Source organism: Tinamus guttatus, unplaced genomic scaffold (assembly GCF_059628265.1).
Source record: "Tinamus guttatus ecotype Peru unplaced genomic scaffold, ASM5962826v1 Tinamus_guttatus_pri_ptg000106l, whole genome shotgun sequence".
NCBI classification, from domain to species: Eukaryota; Metazoa; Chordata; class Aves; order Tinamiformes; family Tinamidae; genus Tinamus; species Tinamus guttatus.
The window spans coordinates 255023-272703 of record NW_028288640.1 but is presented as its reverse complement, the minus strand read 5'-3'; the positions used below and the strand labels follow the sequence as shown (position 1 = coordinate 272703).

The window sequence follows — 17681 nt, the reverse complement described above, 5'->3', positions numbered from 1 at the left end:
GTCCCCTCCCTTCAGCCCTGTTGTTATCCAGAACTTGCTGATAAATCCTTCAGGAATGTCTCCAGATGGTACCAAAGGATGTGAATTATTTTCAGTGGGGCACTGGAGAAGCCCTTTCTGCTCCCCTGCACCAACAGGCCTCTGCACTGGGCAGAGCTGTGCAAGAAACCAGGACTTTGAGGGTTGCGTAGAGATTTGGTGTTTTGTGAGGGAACCAGGACTTCAGGGGTACTTTCAGGCTGGGCATTTTTCAAAGCCAGGATCCAAGGCATGTGGGATGAAACAGTGCAAAGCGTGCCCATGCGACGAGATGCTTTGGTTAGCCTCAATATGGATTTCTCCTGGGGGTTGCTCTTTTTGTCCAAGTCACATGTAAGACAATCTGGGACAGGTCAGAGGTTTCCTTCTTTAGGCCCCAGAGCACTTTTTAAGCAGAAGGAATCATATTTCTTAGTTGCTACATATGATTACTAGGAAGAAGGTGCCTCTTGGCTAGGAGCACAAGAAGGATCCTGAGAATTTTTCTGTCTAACTTTTAAGCAGGGGTAAATTTTTACATATCCATTATTTTACATGAGGAATCAGATCCATCCACGATTCTTGGTTCTGCCAATCCCTTTGCCATGTTACGGTGTGAGTTCATTCAGTGCAGACCTGAAATTGGCCATTGCAGCTGATTTTGCACTTCTAGTGTAACCTTTGCACAACTTTTGTACCGCTGGTTGGATTAGACTGGTTTCTTTGCAGCACTTCTATTTTATAAGAAGAGCGGGCCTGTGGAAGGTCAGCTGAGATATCCTGCTCACGGGGTACATGGCCTTGCATGTTGTTTCCTGTCAAACTAGAGTATAATATAAATTTCCTTCAGAAGCGACCAATAAATTTCTGCAATGGAAGGAGGTTCTGGGAAGAAGATAGGGTGTGATGGACCACAGTTCTTGCAAGGAAAGCTAAAGGGTGGGACTGTAGGGTGGCCCTTGTTTTAGATGAGCTGCAAGACCACTTGAGTGGAGCAGTTGACCATCTTGCAGCTGAGCAGATCCAGTGGTTGCACAAATGCCTTTGACCATATTAATCAAAAGAGAGTGAATGTCTCCCTGGGTGAGCCAGACCAGCGTGTGTTGGGAAGAGAGATTGTGGACGTGGCTGAGCTCAACAGAGGTTATAAAAAACAAAATTTAAGAAAGAAATAAAAAAGGGGTCTGGAGCTGTTTTCATCGTATTCCTTTCTGGCAGCTGGGGATGCTCAGTGTGGTGGCAACGAGCGTGTTGTAAAGACAGGTTAATGGGAATCCCATTCGTACTGTCCCACACCCGAGTTCCCATCCAGCTGTGGGGCGGTCCCTGGCCAGCTCCATCCTCCTGCAGGTCCCCATATCCCAAGGGAGAGGAACAGGCCAGGCTTGCACGACCTCTCTTGTGCAGCAGAGCCCAGCAGGTCCTGCAGCCCAGCTGCCTGCGGAGCCCTGTGTGGGGCACAGCCTGGGGTGGGCAGGGACCGGCTCCTCGGCTGCCCTAGACCTGACCCCGCTGAGCAGCAGCCCCCATTTCCCTCCCTCCTTCCTTGTGCTGTGGATGTGCTGGCAGGAGGCCTCCGCGTTGCCCTCCCCTCCCCTCGCTCTTTCCAGCTCCAGCCGAGCTCTGCATTTCCTCTGTCCATCCCTGCATGCACAGAGCAGGGCTCGATGCTCCCCCGGGGCAGCCCGTCCCCTCCTGCCCTCTGTGCACTCCCACCCCAGCACCCTGAGCGCTGGTGCTGCTGCCAGGGCAGAGGTGGAGGATCCCCTGGAGCGGCTCCGCAGGGAGCTCCCAGGGAAAAGCTGTGCCCAGCCCCAACCCCAGCGTGGCAGAGGGGGCTGCCCTCTCCCACCCACCTGGTGGTGCCAGACCCACCTCAGCCCAATCCTGAATGGCTCCAGAACAGTCCTGGAGGAGCTGGAGCTGCCTTGGGCCTTGAGATCATCTGCCAGCAGGAGGGTTTGACGTGGGCACAGCAGCAGCGGTGATGAGAGGAACAGACCCTGCAATCGCCTGTGTTGGCCAGGGCACTGGACGGGTGATGCCTCTGTGGCCAGATGGACCCTGTGTGTTGGGTGGATACCTGCTCAAGGGTAGGAGCAGCAGGACCTTCTTGGGCTTCCATCGCAGAGTGAGCTTCTGGTGCTTCTGGATCTGTGGCTAAGGAGTAAGAAATCACGGAGTTGCAGAGAAGTTGCTGTGGGAAGGGACCCCTGGAGTTTTCCAGTCCAACCTCCTACACAGAGCAGGGCTGGTTGGAGCCCTCCAGTCTTATCTGGCCACTGCTGGAGTCCGCCTGACCCCCGTTACCATCCAAAAACCTGCCCTGCTCCTCTTGTTTGAGCACTGGAGGATGGCATCTTCTGTCCGTAGATCCCAGCACTACTGGCCCTGCCTGCATCCTGGGCATTGTAAGCTCAGACCAATGTGGCTGCTCTTGCTTCATGCACATAGGACTCTGCATGCAGCCTTCCTGGGTAGGCACCCTGAATCTGAAGCTCTTCTCATGCCTTTAAACTGTTTGTCAGGAAATTTTCTGCCCTGTACATACAGACAGCTTTGGTATCTAGAGCCCTCTCTGGGACCTGCTCAGTTCCAGCTTCCCTTGCCAAGACTTTCCAAACTACTAGGAGGGCCGAGTCGAGCTGGAGATGGGAAGTCATCTCCGCAGAATGGTGACACGACCAGGTCAGGACCCAGCTCAGCCATGTCCACAGCATCAGTCAGGGCAAGCGCAAGGACAAGGGGCAGGAGGCCCCATAATGAGGTCAGTGACTCCCTGTCTCCCTAGCTCTTGTGCCCAGCAGGTCCCATCCCTGTCTGCCTGCAGTCCCTCCATACCCACCCTGCTGCCCAGCACTGCATGAGACCGGCCCTGCAGCCCCTCCAGCAACTGCTGCTTGTCACGGTGGGACACAGACTCAGTTGGAATTGAACATGGCTAAGAGTCAGATTTACATGAGAGATTCTTCAGGACAAATGGCACAAAACAGAAAATTTATTTTCCTTTGCAGGAATGTAACAGAACAAAAGTAAGAAATAAATCAAAAAAACAACACATATCCTGGATGCCAAATCTCCCAGTACAGATATTGCTGATGTTAGAACAATTGGATGAGTTTCCTAATGGCATCCTTGAGCTCCTTATTTCTCATGCTGTAGATGAGGGGGTTGACTGCTGGAGGCACCTCCGAGTACAGAACAGCCAGCACCAGATCCAGAGATGGGGAGGAGATGGAGGGGGGCTTCAGGTAGGCAAACAGAGCAGTGCTGAGAAACAGGGAGACCACGACCAGGTGCGGGAGGCACATGGAAAAGGCTTTGTGCCGGCCCTGCTCTGAGGGGATTCTCAGCACAGCAGCCAAGATCTGCACGTAGGACACCACAATGAAAATGAAACACCCAAAGACTAAACATCCAGTAACCACAAGAAGACCAACTTCCTTGAGGTAGGAGTCTGAGCAGGAGATTCTGAGGATCTGGGGCATCTCACAGAAGAACTGCTGCACCACATTACCTTGGCAGAGTGGTAGAGAAAATGTGTTCCCAGTGTACAGGAGAGCATTGAGGAAACCAGTGACCCAGGCAGCTGCTGCCATTCTGACACAAGCCCTGCTGCCCAGCAGAGTCCCGTAGTGCAGGGGTCTGCAGATGGCAACATAGCGATCATAGGCCATGACTGTGAGGAGATAATACTCTGCTGATATGAAAAAAAGGAAGAAAAAGACCTGCCCAGCACATTCCAAGTATGAAATGACCCTGTTGTTCCACAAAGAATTGTGCATTGATTTGGGGACAGTGGTGGAGATGCAGCCAAGGTCGAGGAGGGAGAGGTTGAGGAGGAAGAAGTACATGGGGGTGTGGAGGCGGTGGTCGCAGGCTACAGCTGTGATGATGAGGCCGTTGGCCAGGAGGGCAGCCAGGTAGATGGCCAGGAAGAGCGAGAAGTGCAAGAGCTGCAGCTGTCGCGTGACTGCGAATGGCAGGAGGAGGAACTCGATGAGTGAGCTGCTGTTGGACATTAGTTCCTTCCAGTCACATGGGACTGTCTAAAGAATAGAAGATATGGAGAAGTTAAGAGAAACTTTTGAAGAAAAATGCCGTGAAGTCATTCAGTTGTCTGATACCGTCCTCCATTACCTCCCTTTAGTAAGAGTATCTTAGTGCAGTTGCTTTGCTTGAACTCCATTTTGCACTGTTTGTTGTGAGAAGCAGGGACATCAACACGGGAACTCCAGGGAGTCTGTTATGCCGTACAGTAGCAGGAACTGAGGCACGCTTGGACATTCACCTTCTATGTCAGGTGAAATCCACTCAAGATGTAGACAGGCTTTTCAGTATCTTTACTCCCAAGACTACACAAAGGGGTTTGAGGAACATAGTTTTATGGAATTGTTCCATAAATTGTTCCAGGCAATGACCTGTGGCAGGAGAGGTGCCCCTCTCCTCTGCTGCAGGTCTGGCTGCAGAGGAGGAGGCTCCTGCCCTGCACCCCCTGCCCCTTCCCTGCCCATCTCTGCTGCCTGCAGCTGTCCCTGCCACCAGCTCTTCCTCTATCCCAGTGTCCTGTCCCTGCTATTGCTCACAGATCCCATATCGTATCACCCTCTGTGTGCTCAGTTCTGCCCTGCAGAAACCTCTGGGCAATGTCCAGGGGCAGCTCTGCAGTTGCACATCCTAACGAGTCAGTCACTTTAGGTCCTATCAGTCCACAAAGACGATATGGATGCTACCTGTAGGCTAAGGTAGGCATGAAGCAGCTTGCTGAGGCTTCTCACAGACCTATGAATCTCTAGGCATGAAGATCTAGGACTCCCAGTTCCCTGCCAAAACAGAAAGCTTGTTTCTTCATTCCCCCTGCAATTTTAAGGAGGCTGAAAGAGCAGAGAGAGGAAGGAAAGATCCTTCCCTTTCAAGTGGCCCTTCTGATCTTGCTCCTGTAAAGGACCCCTCGCACATGCCCTGTGTATGAGCTGGAGCTGTGAGCAGACTTCACTCTGCAGCAGCCTCCTAGCAGCAGAATGAACCTGCCCTCACGGGTGTCTGTCTCCCCACGCAGCGCTTCCCCGCAGCGCTGTGGGGAGCACCCTGGGCAGTGCTGCCCCTCGCGGGCTGCAGAGTCACTGTCCCGGGCACACAGCACCCTGGGCCTGGGGGATGCTGCTCTCAATCACAGCCCATGCAGAGCTGGGTGCAGAGCGCAGCTTCACACCCCTGTGTCTTCCCTCGGAGAAGGGAGCAGGATGCCCTGTCCATGTGAGCATGTGGCAGGGAATCCCTGCTCTGAAGCATCTCCTCCTCCTCCTAAACCCTGCATACTCCAGGAGAGAGACCTTTAAAATCTCAATCCATAATTACATGCATTGAGTTCAGAAGAGCCCTCCAGGAAGATCAGCAGCATTGCCCTGCAGCCAGACTCACCGTGTCAAGGGCTGTGAAGGTTGCTCCCACAACAGCTCTGCTCTGTCCTCCCGCTCCACACTGCCGTTCCCCTCTCGCTGCCTTCTCTCCTCCCCTGTCCGCAGCAGCAGGCAGTGCCCGCAGCCCTGCTGCTCTTGGCACAGGAGCTGCTCCTGCACTCGGCTGTCTCTGGGCAGTGCTGCCACAAACTGCTTCTGTCTCCAGATGCTGCTTCTGAGCAGGGGCTCAGAAGTAGAGTCCCAGCTGAATTCAACAATTTCTCTATCCCTTGTGCTCATTACTTCTGGGAAATTATCACTAGAATAGACTTCAACACTCCCTGATGTTCCATCTCTAAGTACTGAAGGAAGACTTATGCTAGAAGGGCAATTGCTCTCATCAGAAATTTTCCACCTCTTATTTGCCAGAGTTGGAAATATCCTGCTCTGAAAGCCCTCATACACATCTCTTAGCTAGACAGGACACCTAGATAGAAGGGAGACAAGAAGGGAGTTCATCTAACCATGATTCAGATATTGATTCCAATCTGTCAATATGGACATGTCATGCTGGTTTAGAAGCCCCTGGCATGCAGTGGGATTCAGCTCCCTGCCCAGAACTCCACGAACATAAAGGTTGTGGGATTCCCCTTTCCCAAGCTGAAGGATGAACTCCAACGAAGACTGCATGGGAGGTCCTCATCTAAGCTTCTGCTGTAACCACATCAGATGCAGGGTGGGAGTCAATTGCCTAGTGACACCAGGTGACATCTGAAGAGAGAGGGTTGTCCCAGGCACGGGCTAGTGTCTATTGCTCTGATAGAGCAAATGTGATACTCCCATCTTTCTAGAATGCCTGGTCAGGGCCCGGTGGGCATCTTCCTTGGCCATCTGAAATAGCACTAGATGCTCACTAGTGCTAGAGCCACACTCACTAGGAAGCTGAGACACGTGGAGATGTTAACAATGTAAACTGTGACTGTAATTCATTTCGGACAATTGATTCAGTGACACTGAAGTAGGCCTGCAAGGCCATGATACATGCCTCGGATTTCTAGCACCTCTGCATGGGCAGGAGCTGTGAGGAAACTCTGCCTTTCTTTAGTAGTTGCTAGGAAAAGACCCCAGGTTCTCTCAGGTTTTCCTACTTGTGCCCAGACATTTGCACAGAGTCTATTGGGGGCCTGGAGCCAGCTGTGCCCCCCAGGGAGTAGTACTGGGTCCAATCAACTTCTCTATCAGTAACCTGCAAGAAGGAACAGAGTGCACTCCTAGCAAATTCTGTGATGATACAAATGCGGGAGGCTTGGCTGATACACCAGAGGGCTGTGCAGCCATGTTGCTGTGTTAGGGAAAGAGGACCGGATTCAGCTGCCACTTGTTGTACCCAGGCCCCTGGAGAGGGTGAGTGCTCAGGAGGGATCTGCTGAGGACAGTCCCACTCATTACAGAGCTGGGGCAGATGCCCATCCTCCTGGAAGGGGCTATGGAGCCACCATGGAGCACAGGAGACCCCCAGGGGCAGAACATGCCTGGAGTGGGGGTGAGTGCTGTGCTGGGAGAGGGGCTGCCCAGAGGGGCTGCGGAAATGATTAATGTATTCAAGGCATAGAAAATATGGGGGCGATCACAGAGATTTCCTCTACAGCCCAATGGAGAGAGCAGTGGACATTAAAAAGCAAGGGCAGATAAATAGTTCTTCACAGCAGATTCAGCAAGTTCCTGAGGATTTCCACTCTTTCATCACTGGAAAACATTCAAAACAGCCCTTCATCTCTGCAGGCAGAGCTCAAGTGTCCGAGCACCAGCACCCAGCGGGACTTGGAGATGTCCCAGTGTCTCTGAGTGACCTGCGTGGGCCTGAGAGCTCTCGCAGGGACCTGTGGGAGAGCAGAGCCCCTCAGAGCTGCAGAGGGAGGCTGGGGACAGGGGCCCACGGCACCTGGAATGGCACCAGCTGTGCAGGACGCTGGGACTGCAGCCCACCCACTTCTGAAAATCACTTCCCTTTTCAAGAACAAATGATCCTGCCGAAGTCTAGTGTACTAAAACACAACAACGAATAAAGGCGTAAAGTATAACAAATGATTTTTTTTGCTTTAATTCTTTCTCTTAATTTCTTTCTAGATTTGTTTTTAAAGACATTTTCTAAACATTTCTGTTATATTCAGGCCTATAGCACTAAATAGGATGTTTCTTTGTCCCACTCAGAGCCCAGCACTCATAAAAGCTCCCCTGCCCACTGCTGTCCCTGCCACCCCTCACTCTCTGCACAGAGCCCGTCACTCCTGGAGGTGTCATCCTCTTTCAACTGGTGTGGAACGTCGGGGGAGCAGCTTCAAGGAAATGCTCTGTTTTGGCATGGTCAACCTTGCACAAACTAAATATATCCCTGTTAAAGTAAGTTTTAAAGATGACTCTAAAGTATCATCAGTGCAATAATTGAAAAAAAAATCCTCATTTTTAAACTTGCACACAATTTTTGCATGCAGCATCATGTTTGTATGCTACAGTCAGCATTGCTACCTAGCACGGCAAGAGCCATCACCCCCAAATAAAGCTCTCGAGATAATGTGTTGAAGGGCATATTGGCTCCTTTCTGATGTCTCATCTCTATCTTGAGCACCACAGTCTAAGAAACCCCTCTGAGGAGTTTTGTAAAAAGAGATTCTCCAGTGGTGCCTCGAGGACAAAGGCTGTGTCCTGTCCTGTCCAGTCCTCCATCCTTCTGCTACTGAAGGTGCCACCGACTGTAGATATGGGTTTTGAGGCTCCTCAAAGCATCTCAACGTGCAGCCACACTTTGTGCTGTTACAGACCACAGGACGTTGATCCTGCCCTGGATCACTCTCAAGTCCTAGATTCCCACACTGGACTGCCCAGAGAAGAGACCTGATGGTGCAGGGGTGCAGAAGGCACCTCTCCAAGGCTCTCTTTGAGACATTTCACAGCCTTTGGCACCATCTGGAGATGTTCCTGAAAGAATGGTTTTGGGAAATCCCTGTGGGGTAAGGAGAGGACAGCCTTCCAGGACATGAGGGGAAATCTCTCCTCCTCCTGGCTCTGCGATGTGGCTCCAAAGAGCGGCATTGGGGAGCACATGAGCAGCGTCCATCAGAGCCTGGGCCCTGCAGGACAACTCCAAGGACAAGGGCAGAAGCTCCCTGACAGGAGCAGGAGGCCCTGCGATGAGGCTGATCCCTCTCTTTCTCCCTTGTTCCCAGCAGATCCACTCCCTGGCTGCCTACAGTCCCTCCAGGCCCACCCTGCTGCCCAGCACAGCATGAGAGCCCTGGCCCTGCCACAACTGCTGCTTGTCAGGGTGGGAAAGAGACTCAGTGGAACTTCAAAATGCCTAAGAGTCAGATTGAAATGAGAGATTCCTGAGGACAAGTGACATGAACCAGAACATTCATTTTCCTTTACAGGAATGCTACAGGGAAAAACAAAAAAAAAGTAAGAAATAAATAATGGCACAACATGAACCCTTGATGCAAATTTTCTGGGTAGAGGTATTGATGTTGAGGTTAGACCCACTGGATGAGTTTCCTCAGGGCTTCCTTGAGCTCATTATTCTTCATGCTGTAGATGAAGGGGTTCAATGATGGAGGCACAACCGAATACAGAACAGTCACTACCAGATCCAGAACTGGGGAAGAGATGGAAGGGGGCTTCAGGTAGGCAAATGCTGCCGTGCTGAGAAACAGGGAGACCACAGCCAGATGTGGGAGGCAGGTGGAAAAGGCTTTGTGCCGGCCCTGCTCTGACGGGATCCTCAGCACAGCTCTGAAGATCTGCACGTAGGACACCACAATGAAAGTGAAACACCCGAAGAACAAACAGCCACTAACCACAATAATCCCAGCTTCCCTGAGGTAGGAGTGTGAGCAGGAGAGCTTGAGGATCTGGGGGATCTCACAGAAGAACTGCTCCACCACATTGCCTTGGCAGAGGGGTAGGGAAAATGTGTCCCCAGTGTGCAGGAGAGCATGGAGAAAGCCACTGGCCCAGGCAGCTGCTGCCATTTTGACACAAGCTCTGCAGCTCATGAGGGTCCCGTAGTGCAGAGGTTTGCAGATGGCCACAAAGCGGTCATAGGCCATGACTGTGAGGAGAAAATACTCTGCTGTTACTAAAAAAAAGAAGAAAAAGACCTGGGCAGCACACCCCAAATAGGAAATGACTCTTGAGTCCCTCAGGGAATTGGCCATGGATGTGGGCATGGTTATGGAGATAGAGCCTAGGTCAAGGACAGACAGATTGAGGAGGAAGAAGTACATAGGGGTGTGGAGGCGGTGGTCGCAGGCTACAGCTGTGATGATGAGGCCGTTGGCCAGGAGGGCAGCCAGGTAGATGGCCAGGAAGAGCGAGAAGTGCAAGAGCTGCAGCTCCCGCGTGTCTGCAAATGGCAGGAGCAGGAAGTCATTGAAGGAGCTGCTGTTGGACATCAGCTCCCTGCAGTTATGTGGGCCTGTCTAAGGAACAGAAAACAATGAAAAGTTAGGAGGGACTTTACAAGAAATAAAATTCCAAAGTCATTTCTTATATGACACTGCCCACCACTGCCTCTCTTTAGTAAGAGTGTCTTAGTGCAGTCCCTTTGCTTGAGCTCCATTTTCACTGGTTGAGTGTGCTGTGAGGAGCAGAGACCTCAACTCGAGAGCAGTCTGTGCTGAACAGTAGTGGGAAGTGGGGAACGGCGGCCACACTTTTGGATGTTTTACCTTTTCTGGCAGGTGAGATCCATTCAAGATGTAGATGAGCTTTTCAGCATCTTTACTCCCAAGGGTAAGCAAAGAGGTTTGAGGAACAGTAATTTTCAGTTTCTTTGAGATCTCCTTGTCACTCCTCGGGAGTGTTCCCTAAAGGACAAATCCTTCACATTTCAACTCTGAGTCCTTAGAGGAATGCATCCACAGTCACTTATGTGCAGAGTCGGGACATCTCGTTTGCCTGTTAAGTTTCATTCCCAGATGTCCTGTGCACCGCTCTCCTTGAGCTAGAGCGTGATCGTGCTCATATGGTGCCCTAAAAGGAGACAGGCCCTGCTGAGAGCAGAGCAGTGCACTTTCCAAGTGCCCATCTCTGCCTTTCTCACCCTGTCTCCATACAGCTAAGGGAGGGCTCCACACTCCTGGCCAAAGACACACAGGGCCCATTTCATCTGCTCCTGAACAGCCTCCCACCACCACCTCCATACCCTCAGCATCTCTGCAGCTTCCTCACGGGTCACCCAGGTATCACAGAATGGCCATGAGACAGCAGAGCCTTTCTGGAGGGAAGGGGGCAACCTGGCAGGACACCACAGGGCAAGAGCCAAAGGACTGGCAACACTGAAGATGGGCTCTCCTTAAGGGAGATTCAGCTCAATTCCCAGACCCAGGGACTGCTTTTCCTGCAGCTCTACAGGGAGGGCTTGGGAAGAACCTCATTCCCATTCAGACCCCTCTGTTCCACACCTTGCAGCATCAATGTCTGAAGTGCAACTGAAAACACTCAACCACGGAAAGCTGAGAGCAAGAACAGGAGCAGCATGGACAGGAGAAGAATTAAGGAGCAAGACCTTCAATGTGCTGCGTGGAGGAAGGGAGAGGGACAGGGAGGCATTCTGGAAAACCTTCACCTTACCAGATGGGTATGTCACCTCACAGAGGGGGACACCTTAGTCCCTTGATGGGGAGGCTGGAGATGGTCCCATGGCAGGAGAGATCGCCCAGGTCTGGCTGCAGAGGAGGCGGCTCCTGCCCTGCACTTCCTGCCCCTTCCCTGCCCATCTCTGCTGCCTGCAGCTGTCCCTGCCGGCAGCCCTTCCTCTGTCCCTGGGTCTTGTCCCTGCTCACAGATCCCATATGACCCTATCTGTGCTCAGCTCTGCCCTGCACAAACCTCTGGGCAATGTCCAAGGGAAGCTCTGCAGTTGCAGGTCCTAAGAAGGAGGTTACAGAAAGTCCTAGCAGGCCAGAAAGATGATATTGATGCTGCCCCTAGACTAAGGGGGGATGAAGCAGCTTGCTGAGGTTTCTCACACACCTATTAATCTTTCAGAGAGAAGGTTTAGGACTCCCACTGCCTTGTCAAAATAGAAAACTCGTTCCTTCATTCTCCTTGCCATAATAAGGGGACTGAAAGAGCAGAGACATGAAGGAAAGCTCCTTCCCTTCCAAGCAGCGCTTCTCTTGATCTTCTCCTGTGAAGGACCCCTCACACATGCCCTGTGTATGAGCTGGAGCTGTGAGCAGACTTCACTCTGCAGCAGCCTCTTAGCAGCAGAACGAACCTGCCCTGACGGGTGTCTGTCTCCCCACGCAGCGCTTCCCCGCAGCGCTGTGGGGAGCACCCTGGGCAGTGCTGCCCCTCGCAGGCTGCAGAGTCCCTGTCCCGGGCACACAGCACCCTGGGCCTGGGGGATGCTGCTCTCAATCACAGCCCATGCAGAGCTGGGTGCAGAGCGCATCTTCACACCCCTGTGTCTTCCCTGCGAGAAAGGAGCAGGATGCCCTGTCCCTGTGAGCGTGTGGCAGGGAATCCCTGCTCTGAAGTGTCTCCTCCTCCTGCTAAACCCTGCATACTCCAGGAGAGAGACCTTTAAAATCTCAATCCATAATTACATGAACTGAGTTCAGAAGAGCCCTCCAGGAAGATCAGCAGCATTGCCCTGCAGCCAGAGACTCACTGTGTCAAGGGCTGTGAAGGTTGCTCCCACAACAAGTTGAAATGAATTACGGTCACAGTTTACATTGTCAACATCTCCATGTGTCTCAGCTTCCTAGTGAGTGTGGCTCTAACACTAGTGAGCATCTAGTGCTATTTCGGATGGCCAAGGAAGATGCCCACCGGGCCCTGACCAGGCATTCTAGAAAGATGTGAGTATCACATTTGCTCTATCAGAGCAATAGACACTGGCCCGTGCCTGGGACAACCCTATCTCTTCAGATGTCACCTGGTGTCACCAGGCAATTGCCTCCCAGCCGAACTGCCATGGGGAGGCGGCCTCTAGACTTTCCTTCAATTCACTCATGTTCAGTTTTGTGTGTTGGAGCTTTGCATGGAACCATGGAAACCTGTGGTGACCCTTGGTTGCCATTTCTGTCATATTAGAGAGATTTGAGATCACACTCTAACCATAGGCACGAGAGCTGAGATCTCCTAAACAACACTGGACCCCTGGTCTCTGCCCACCTGCCCTTGTCCCGCCGTGACTCTGTACCCCAGAGGTCCCTTGGCGTCAGTGCTGGAAAAGACGCTGCAGAGGGAAACTCTCCTCCCTGCACTGGGCACATCCAAGGGAGCTCAAAGAAGCGACTCAGAGAATCTCCCCTCTCTGCTAGTGAAGGGGGAAGCCTGGCTTCCTGCTTTATCATGGTCTATGTTTAAGTGCTAAATGAGAGATTCCTGTGCAGATGTGACAAAAACTAGGCATCTTTATTTTAGTATTTATTATTTTAAGATGGATGTAAAAGAGAAGTAAAAAAGAAAGAAATGGATAAAATACAGCCTTGATGCCAGATATCCTGGTGACTGAATGAAACAGTTGTTATCATTGACCTTGTACCCACTGGATGAGTTTCTTCAGTGCCTCCTTGAGCTCCTTGTTCCTCATGCTGTAGATGAGGGGATTCAAGGCTGGAGGCACCACAGAGTACAGAATGGACACAACCATATCTAGAAGTGGGGAGGAGATGGAGGGAGGCTTCAGATAGGCAAACAATACAGGAATGACAAACAAGGAGACCACAGTCAGGTGTGGGAGGCACATGGAAAGGGCTTTGTGCCGGCCCTGCTCAGAGGGGATCCTCAGCACAGCTCTGAAGATCTGCACATAGGACACCACAATGAAAGTGAAACACCCAAAGAGTAAAGAGGTACTAAAAACAAGAAGCCCAACTTCCCTGAGGTAGGAGTGTGAGCAGGAGAGCTTGAGGATCTGGGGGATTTCACAGAAGAACTGCTCCACCACATTGCCTTGGCAGAGAGGTAGGGAAAATGTGTTCCCAGTGTGCATGAGAGCATGGAGGAAACCACAGGCCCAGGCAGCTGCTGCCATTTTGACACAAGCTCTGCTGTCCATGATGGTCCCATAGTGCAGGGGTCTGCAGATGGCAACGTAGCGGTCATAGGCCATGACTGTGAGGAGAGAAAACTCTGCTGAAAACAAGAAGAAGAAGAAGAAGATCTGGGCAGCACATTCCAAATAGGAAATGGCCCTGGTGTTCCACAGGGAATTGGCCATGGATTTGGGAACAGTTGTGGAGATGGAGCCCAGGTCGAGGAGGGAGAGGTTGAGGAGGAAGAAGTACATGGGGGTGTGGAGGCGGTGGTCGCAGGCTACGGCTGTGATGATGAGGCCATTGGCCAGGAGGGCAGCCAGGTAGATGGCCAGGAAGAGCGAGAAGTGCAAGAACTGCAGCTCCCGCGTGTCTGCGAATGCCAGGAGGAGGAACTCGTTGAGGGAGCTGCTGTTGGACATTTCATTCTCTCCAGGCTCTGTGGATTGTTCAAAAAAGAAAAGATATTGGGCAGTTATCCCAGAGTTTTAAGGTTAAATATCTCTGGACCTGTTCCAGTTCTAATATACTGCCCATATTGCCTCTCTTCATGGAGATCTTTTTGCAGCTCCCTTCCTTGAGCCTCAGTGTGAGATGGCTGAATGTGCTGTGAGGACCAGGGGCATCTCCCCATGGGCTCCAGAGATGTCTGTCCAGCCCTACAGTAGTGGGAAGGAGAGAAGAGGGGTGATGAGCTCTGAGATTCACAATTTTTCAGGTGAAATCCCCCTGATTTGTTAAAGGGCTTTTCAGTATCTACAGCACTACTGCTAATGAATGTGTATTGAGCGTACAATTTGGGTATTTTTAACATTTATTTTGACATGTATTTTCTTTGGGATGCCCCTCTCACGTCTGCAGAGTGTTCCTCAGAGGCAGAAATTTTCAGCGTTTCTACTGGGAATCATGAGAAAATGGATTTATAATCTCGTTATGCAGAGTGAGGAGCGCTCCTCTGCCTATTAGCCTTGATTGCAGCTGTTGTGTGCCCAAACCTCATTGAGGTGCAGGATGATCACCCTAATCAGTTGCCCTAGAAAGAACCCAGCCCCTCCTAAGAGCAGACAAGTCCAGTTTCACAACCTCCGATCTCCAACTTCTCTCCCTTTCTCAGAGCACCTGAGGGAGGTCTCCAAGCTCCACTTCTAGCCAAGAATATGCAGGGCTCTTTTCAACTGCCCATATGCAGTTTCCAAATCATTTTTTCATGCTGCTCTCAGTCTCTGTAACAGATTCTTCAGAGGTCTCCTGGACATCACAGAGATGGCAGGAGGCAGCAATGTCCCTCCTGAGGGCACCTCCAAGTCTGTTAAGACATTACAGGCAAAAGGGTGAAATGAAGTTGCATTGAAGATGGACTGTGCTTAAGGGAGAGTTAGCTCAGTTCCTAAACCCATGGGCTGCATTTCCTGCAGTTGCACAGGTTAGGGGGGACTGGAGACGCCTCACTCCCATGCATATTCCTCTCTTCCACAGCTTGCAGGGTGGGTGTCTGAACTGCATCTGAAAACTCTGCAACCCCAGGGAGCCCAAGAGAAGAACAGGAGGGGAAACAAGGAGCAATCCTGTGATCCTTCTGCCAAGGGGAGAAAGGAAAGACAGGCAGAGGGGCACTCAGGAACACCCTTACCTCACCTGTGTGGGCATGCTACCTCACAGATGGTGACATTGCAGGACATGCATGTGAAGCCCCTATATTGGGCAGCAGGAAATGTGCCCATAGCAGGAGGGATGCCCCTGTCTTTTGCCAGGGATCTGGCTGCAGTGGAGTGGGCTGATACCCTGGACCCCAAGGCTGTCAGGGCAGAGAGGCTGCTGGGTGGCAGAGGAGACGCGGCAGGGCTTGCTCAGAGGAAGGTGTCTGCATTGGAAGGACTGAGCATGACTTCCCCAAATCCATCCTCCCATCATGGTGGGCACTTCCCTCTCCTTCCCTGACCATCTCTGCTGCCCACAGCAGTCCCTGATGGCACCTTACTCTGTCCCAACAATTTTTGTCAGTCTGTGCTCACAGAGCACATCACCTTTGTGTACTCATTTCTGCCCTACACAAGCCTCTGGGGACAGGGCACTGTCCAGGGGCATCGCTGTGCAGGCACTTTACGGAGCAAGTAGAATAAATTGCACAAAGGCAATGCTGATGGTGTCTGCAGACTAAGGTGGGTGGAAGAGGCTCTATAAAGTTTCTCGCAGACCCATTGATCTCTGAGAGGGAAGGCTTGAGTCCACTATCTTGGCAAAACAGAATACACTCCTCTTTTCTCCCTGCAGCAGTTAGAGAGATAATGGAAAGTGCAGACAGGAAGAGGAAAGTTCCTGCCCTTGGAAGTAGCCCTTCTCTTGAACTTCCTCTTGAAAAGACTCTTGGGACATGTCCTGTACATGAACAAGGTGAACAGACTTGACCGAGGCAGCACAGTGTCAACAGGAAGATGATCCTGGCTGACTGGGACCAGCCCTGTCAGAGCTTCTCTGTGCAGCACTGACCCTTGCAGGCAGCAGAGTCACTGCCCAGGGTGCTCCCTCGGGTGCAGGGATGCTGCTGTGATTCAGAAACCTGGAGAGGCCTATGTGCACACCCAGCCCTCGACACCCCTGCAGCGATATCTGGAAGAAAGGAGCAGCGTGCCCTGCCCCGTGAAGGTGCATCAGGGAATCCCTGAGCCGGATCAGCTCCTTCTCCTGCCATGCCCTGGACACTCCAGGAGAGACAAGTCTTATCAGTCCTGGGGTGGGATGGGTTCAGAAGATCCCTCCAGGAACCTCAGCAGCTTTGCCCTGCAGACAGAGACTTACCACACAAGGGCTTGTGAAGATTTCTTCCTTCAGTGAGCTCTGCTCTGTCCTCCCGCTCCACACTGCTGTTCCCCTCTCGCTGCCTTCTCTCCTCTGCTGTCCGCAGCAGCAGGCAGTGCCCACAGCCCTGCTGCTCTTGGCACAGGAGCTGCTCCTGCACTCGGCTGTCTCTGGGCAGTGCTGCCAGGCTGCCACGAGCTGCCTCCGTCCCAGGAGCCTGGCCCTGCTCAGGAGCAGAGGCCCAGCTGAACTCACCAATTTCTCTGTCCCTCGTGCTCCCTCCTCCTGGGAAATGTTCACTGTAGTCAACTAAAATAATCCCTGATTATCCCTCTCTAAACACTAGGAAAGACTGGTGTCAGCACTGCAGTTTGTTTCATCAGAGCATGGTTACTTGGAAGAGCTGAAAATGTCCCACTCAGGAAGCCCCTCTTCCCAACTCTTAGCTAGGCAAGATAAATGAATACAAGAATAGAGCTCACTTTCCCAGTGTTCAGGTATTGGTTGATGTCACCCAGTGTGGGATTCCCAGGCTGGTTTAGAAGACCCTGGGCTGCCATGGTATTCTGTGGTGAGCTCCACAGAAACACACAGCAGGTGGGATTCCCCTTGCCCAAGCTGAAGTGAGCACAGTAGGGATGCCTGGATGGGAGGTCTTGCTCTATGCTCCCAATCACTGGTCGTTCAGGGTGGGTGTCAGCTGCACACACACAAACCCTTGGTGACACTGGAAGGGTCAGAGGTGGTTGAAGGCATGTGCCAGGGTCTGATTGCTGTGATCACCATATCTACTTTGTTCTAGAGCATGTGTTGGGAGCGGGTAGGGAATTGCTTTGGTCCCCCAAAATGTTATCAGATGCCCAGTGCTACCAGAGCTCTGCTCACTAGGAAGCTGAGACAGAGCACATGCTGACATTGAAACAATTCATCTCATTCTGTTCAGGCACTTGATTCACTGACACAGAAATAGGCCATGCTGGATGCCTGGGATGTCCAGCACGGCCGGTGTCTCTAGCAGATGCACCCTGTGACCTACAGGGTAAACTTGTGCCTTTCGAGTGGTTTTGGGCACTCAGGTTTCTTAACAGTGCCCACACATCTGGATCCCACCACTGTCCTTCAGCCAAGTCCTAACAGTCTAAGCCAAGCTTACTTCATCAGTGAGAGAGGCACATCACCCCAAGGTCTCCGCACCCTTAAAACATTCTAGCTCTCCCTCTCTTGAAATTCTTCACACTCCTAGATGGCATGAACGGGGCTTGGGCCAATGATGACCTCAGGCTGTGAACTCAGGGCCAAGGGACTTTTTCACTGGCATCTTGTCCTTCCTGGAGATTGGTTCACCTCTGTCACAGGTCCCAAGGTAAAGCCCGCTCCTGCCATTCTTTCTGCACAGCCCAGCTCTGTTTCTCCCAGGGCCTCC

General features: G+C 52.0%; 2 protein-coding genes across 2 annotated transcripts; both read right to left on the bottom strand.

The window, feature by feature from the left end:
* Positions 1–3119: 3119 nt before the first annotated feature.
* On the bottom strand, positions 3120–13884 carry LOC148595381 (olfactory receptor 14J1-like). Its single transcript, XM_088520934.1, has 2 exons — positions 13303–13884; positions 3120–3461 (listed from the first exon to the last, which is right to left on the bottom strand). The coding sequence occupies exons 1-2, from the start codon at positions 13882–13884 to the stop codon at positions 3120–3122; spliced, it is 924 nt and encodes a 307-aa protein (XP_088377060.1).
* LOC148595382 (olfactory receptor 14J1-like) lies at positions 8945–9946 on the bottom strand. Its single transcript, XM_088520920.1, has one exon. The coding sequence runs from the start codon at positions 9863–9865 to the stop codon at positions 8945–8947; it is 921 nt and encodes a 306-aa protein (XP_088377046.1). The 5' UTR covers positions 9866–9946.
* Positions 13885–17681: the final 3797 nt, after the last annotated feature.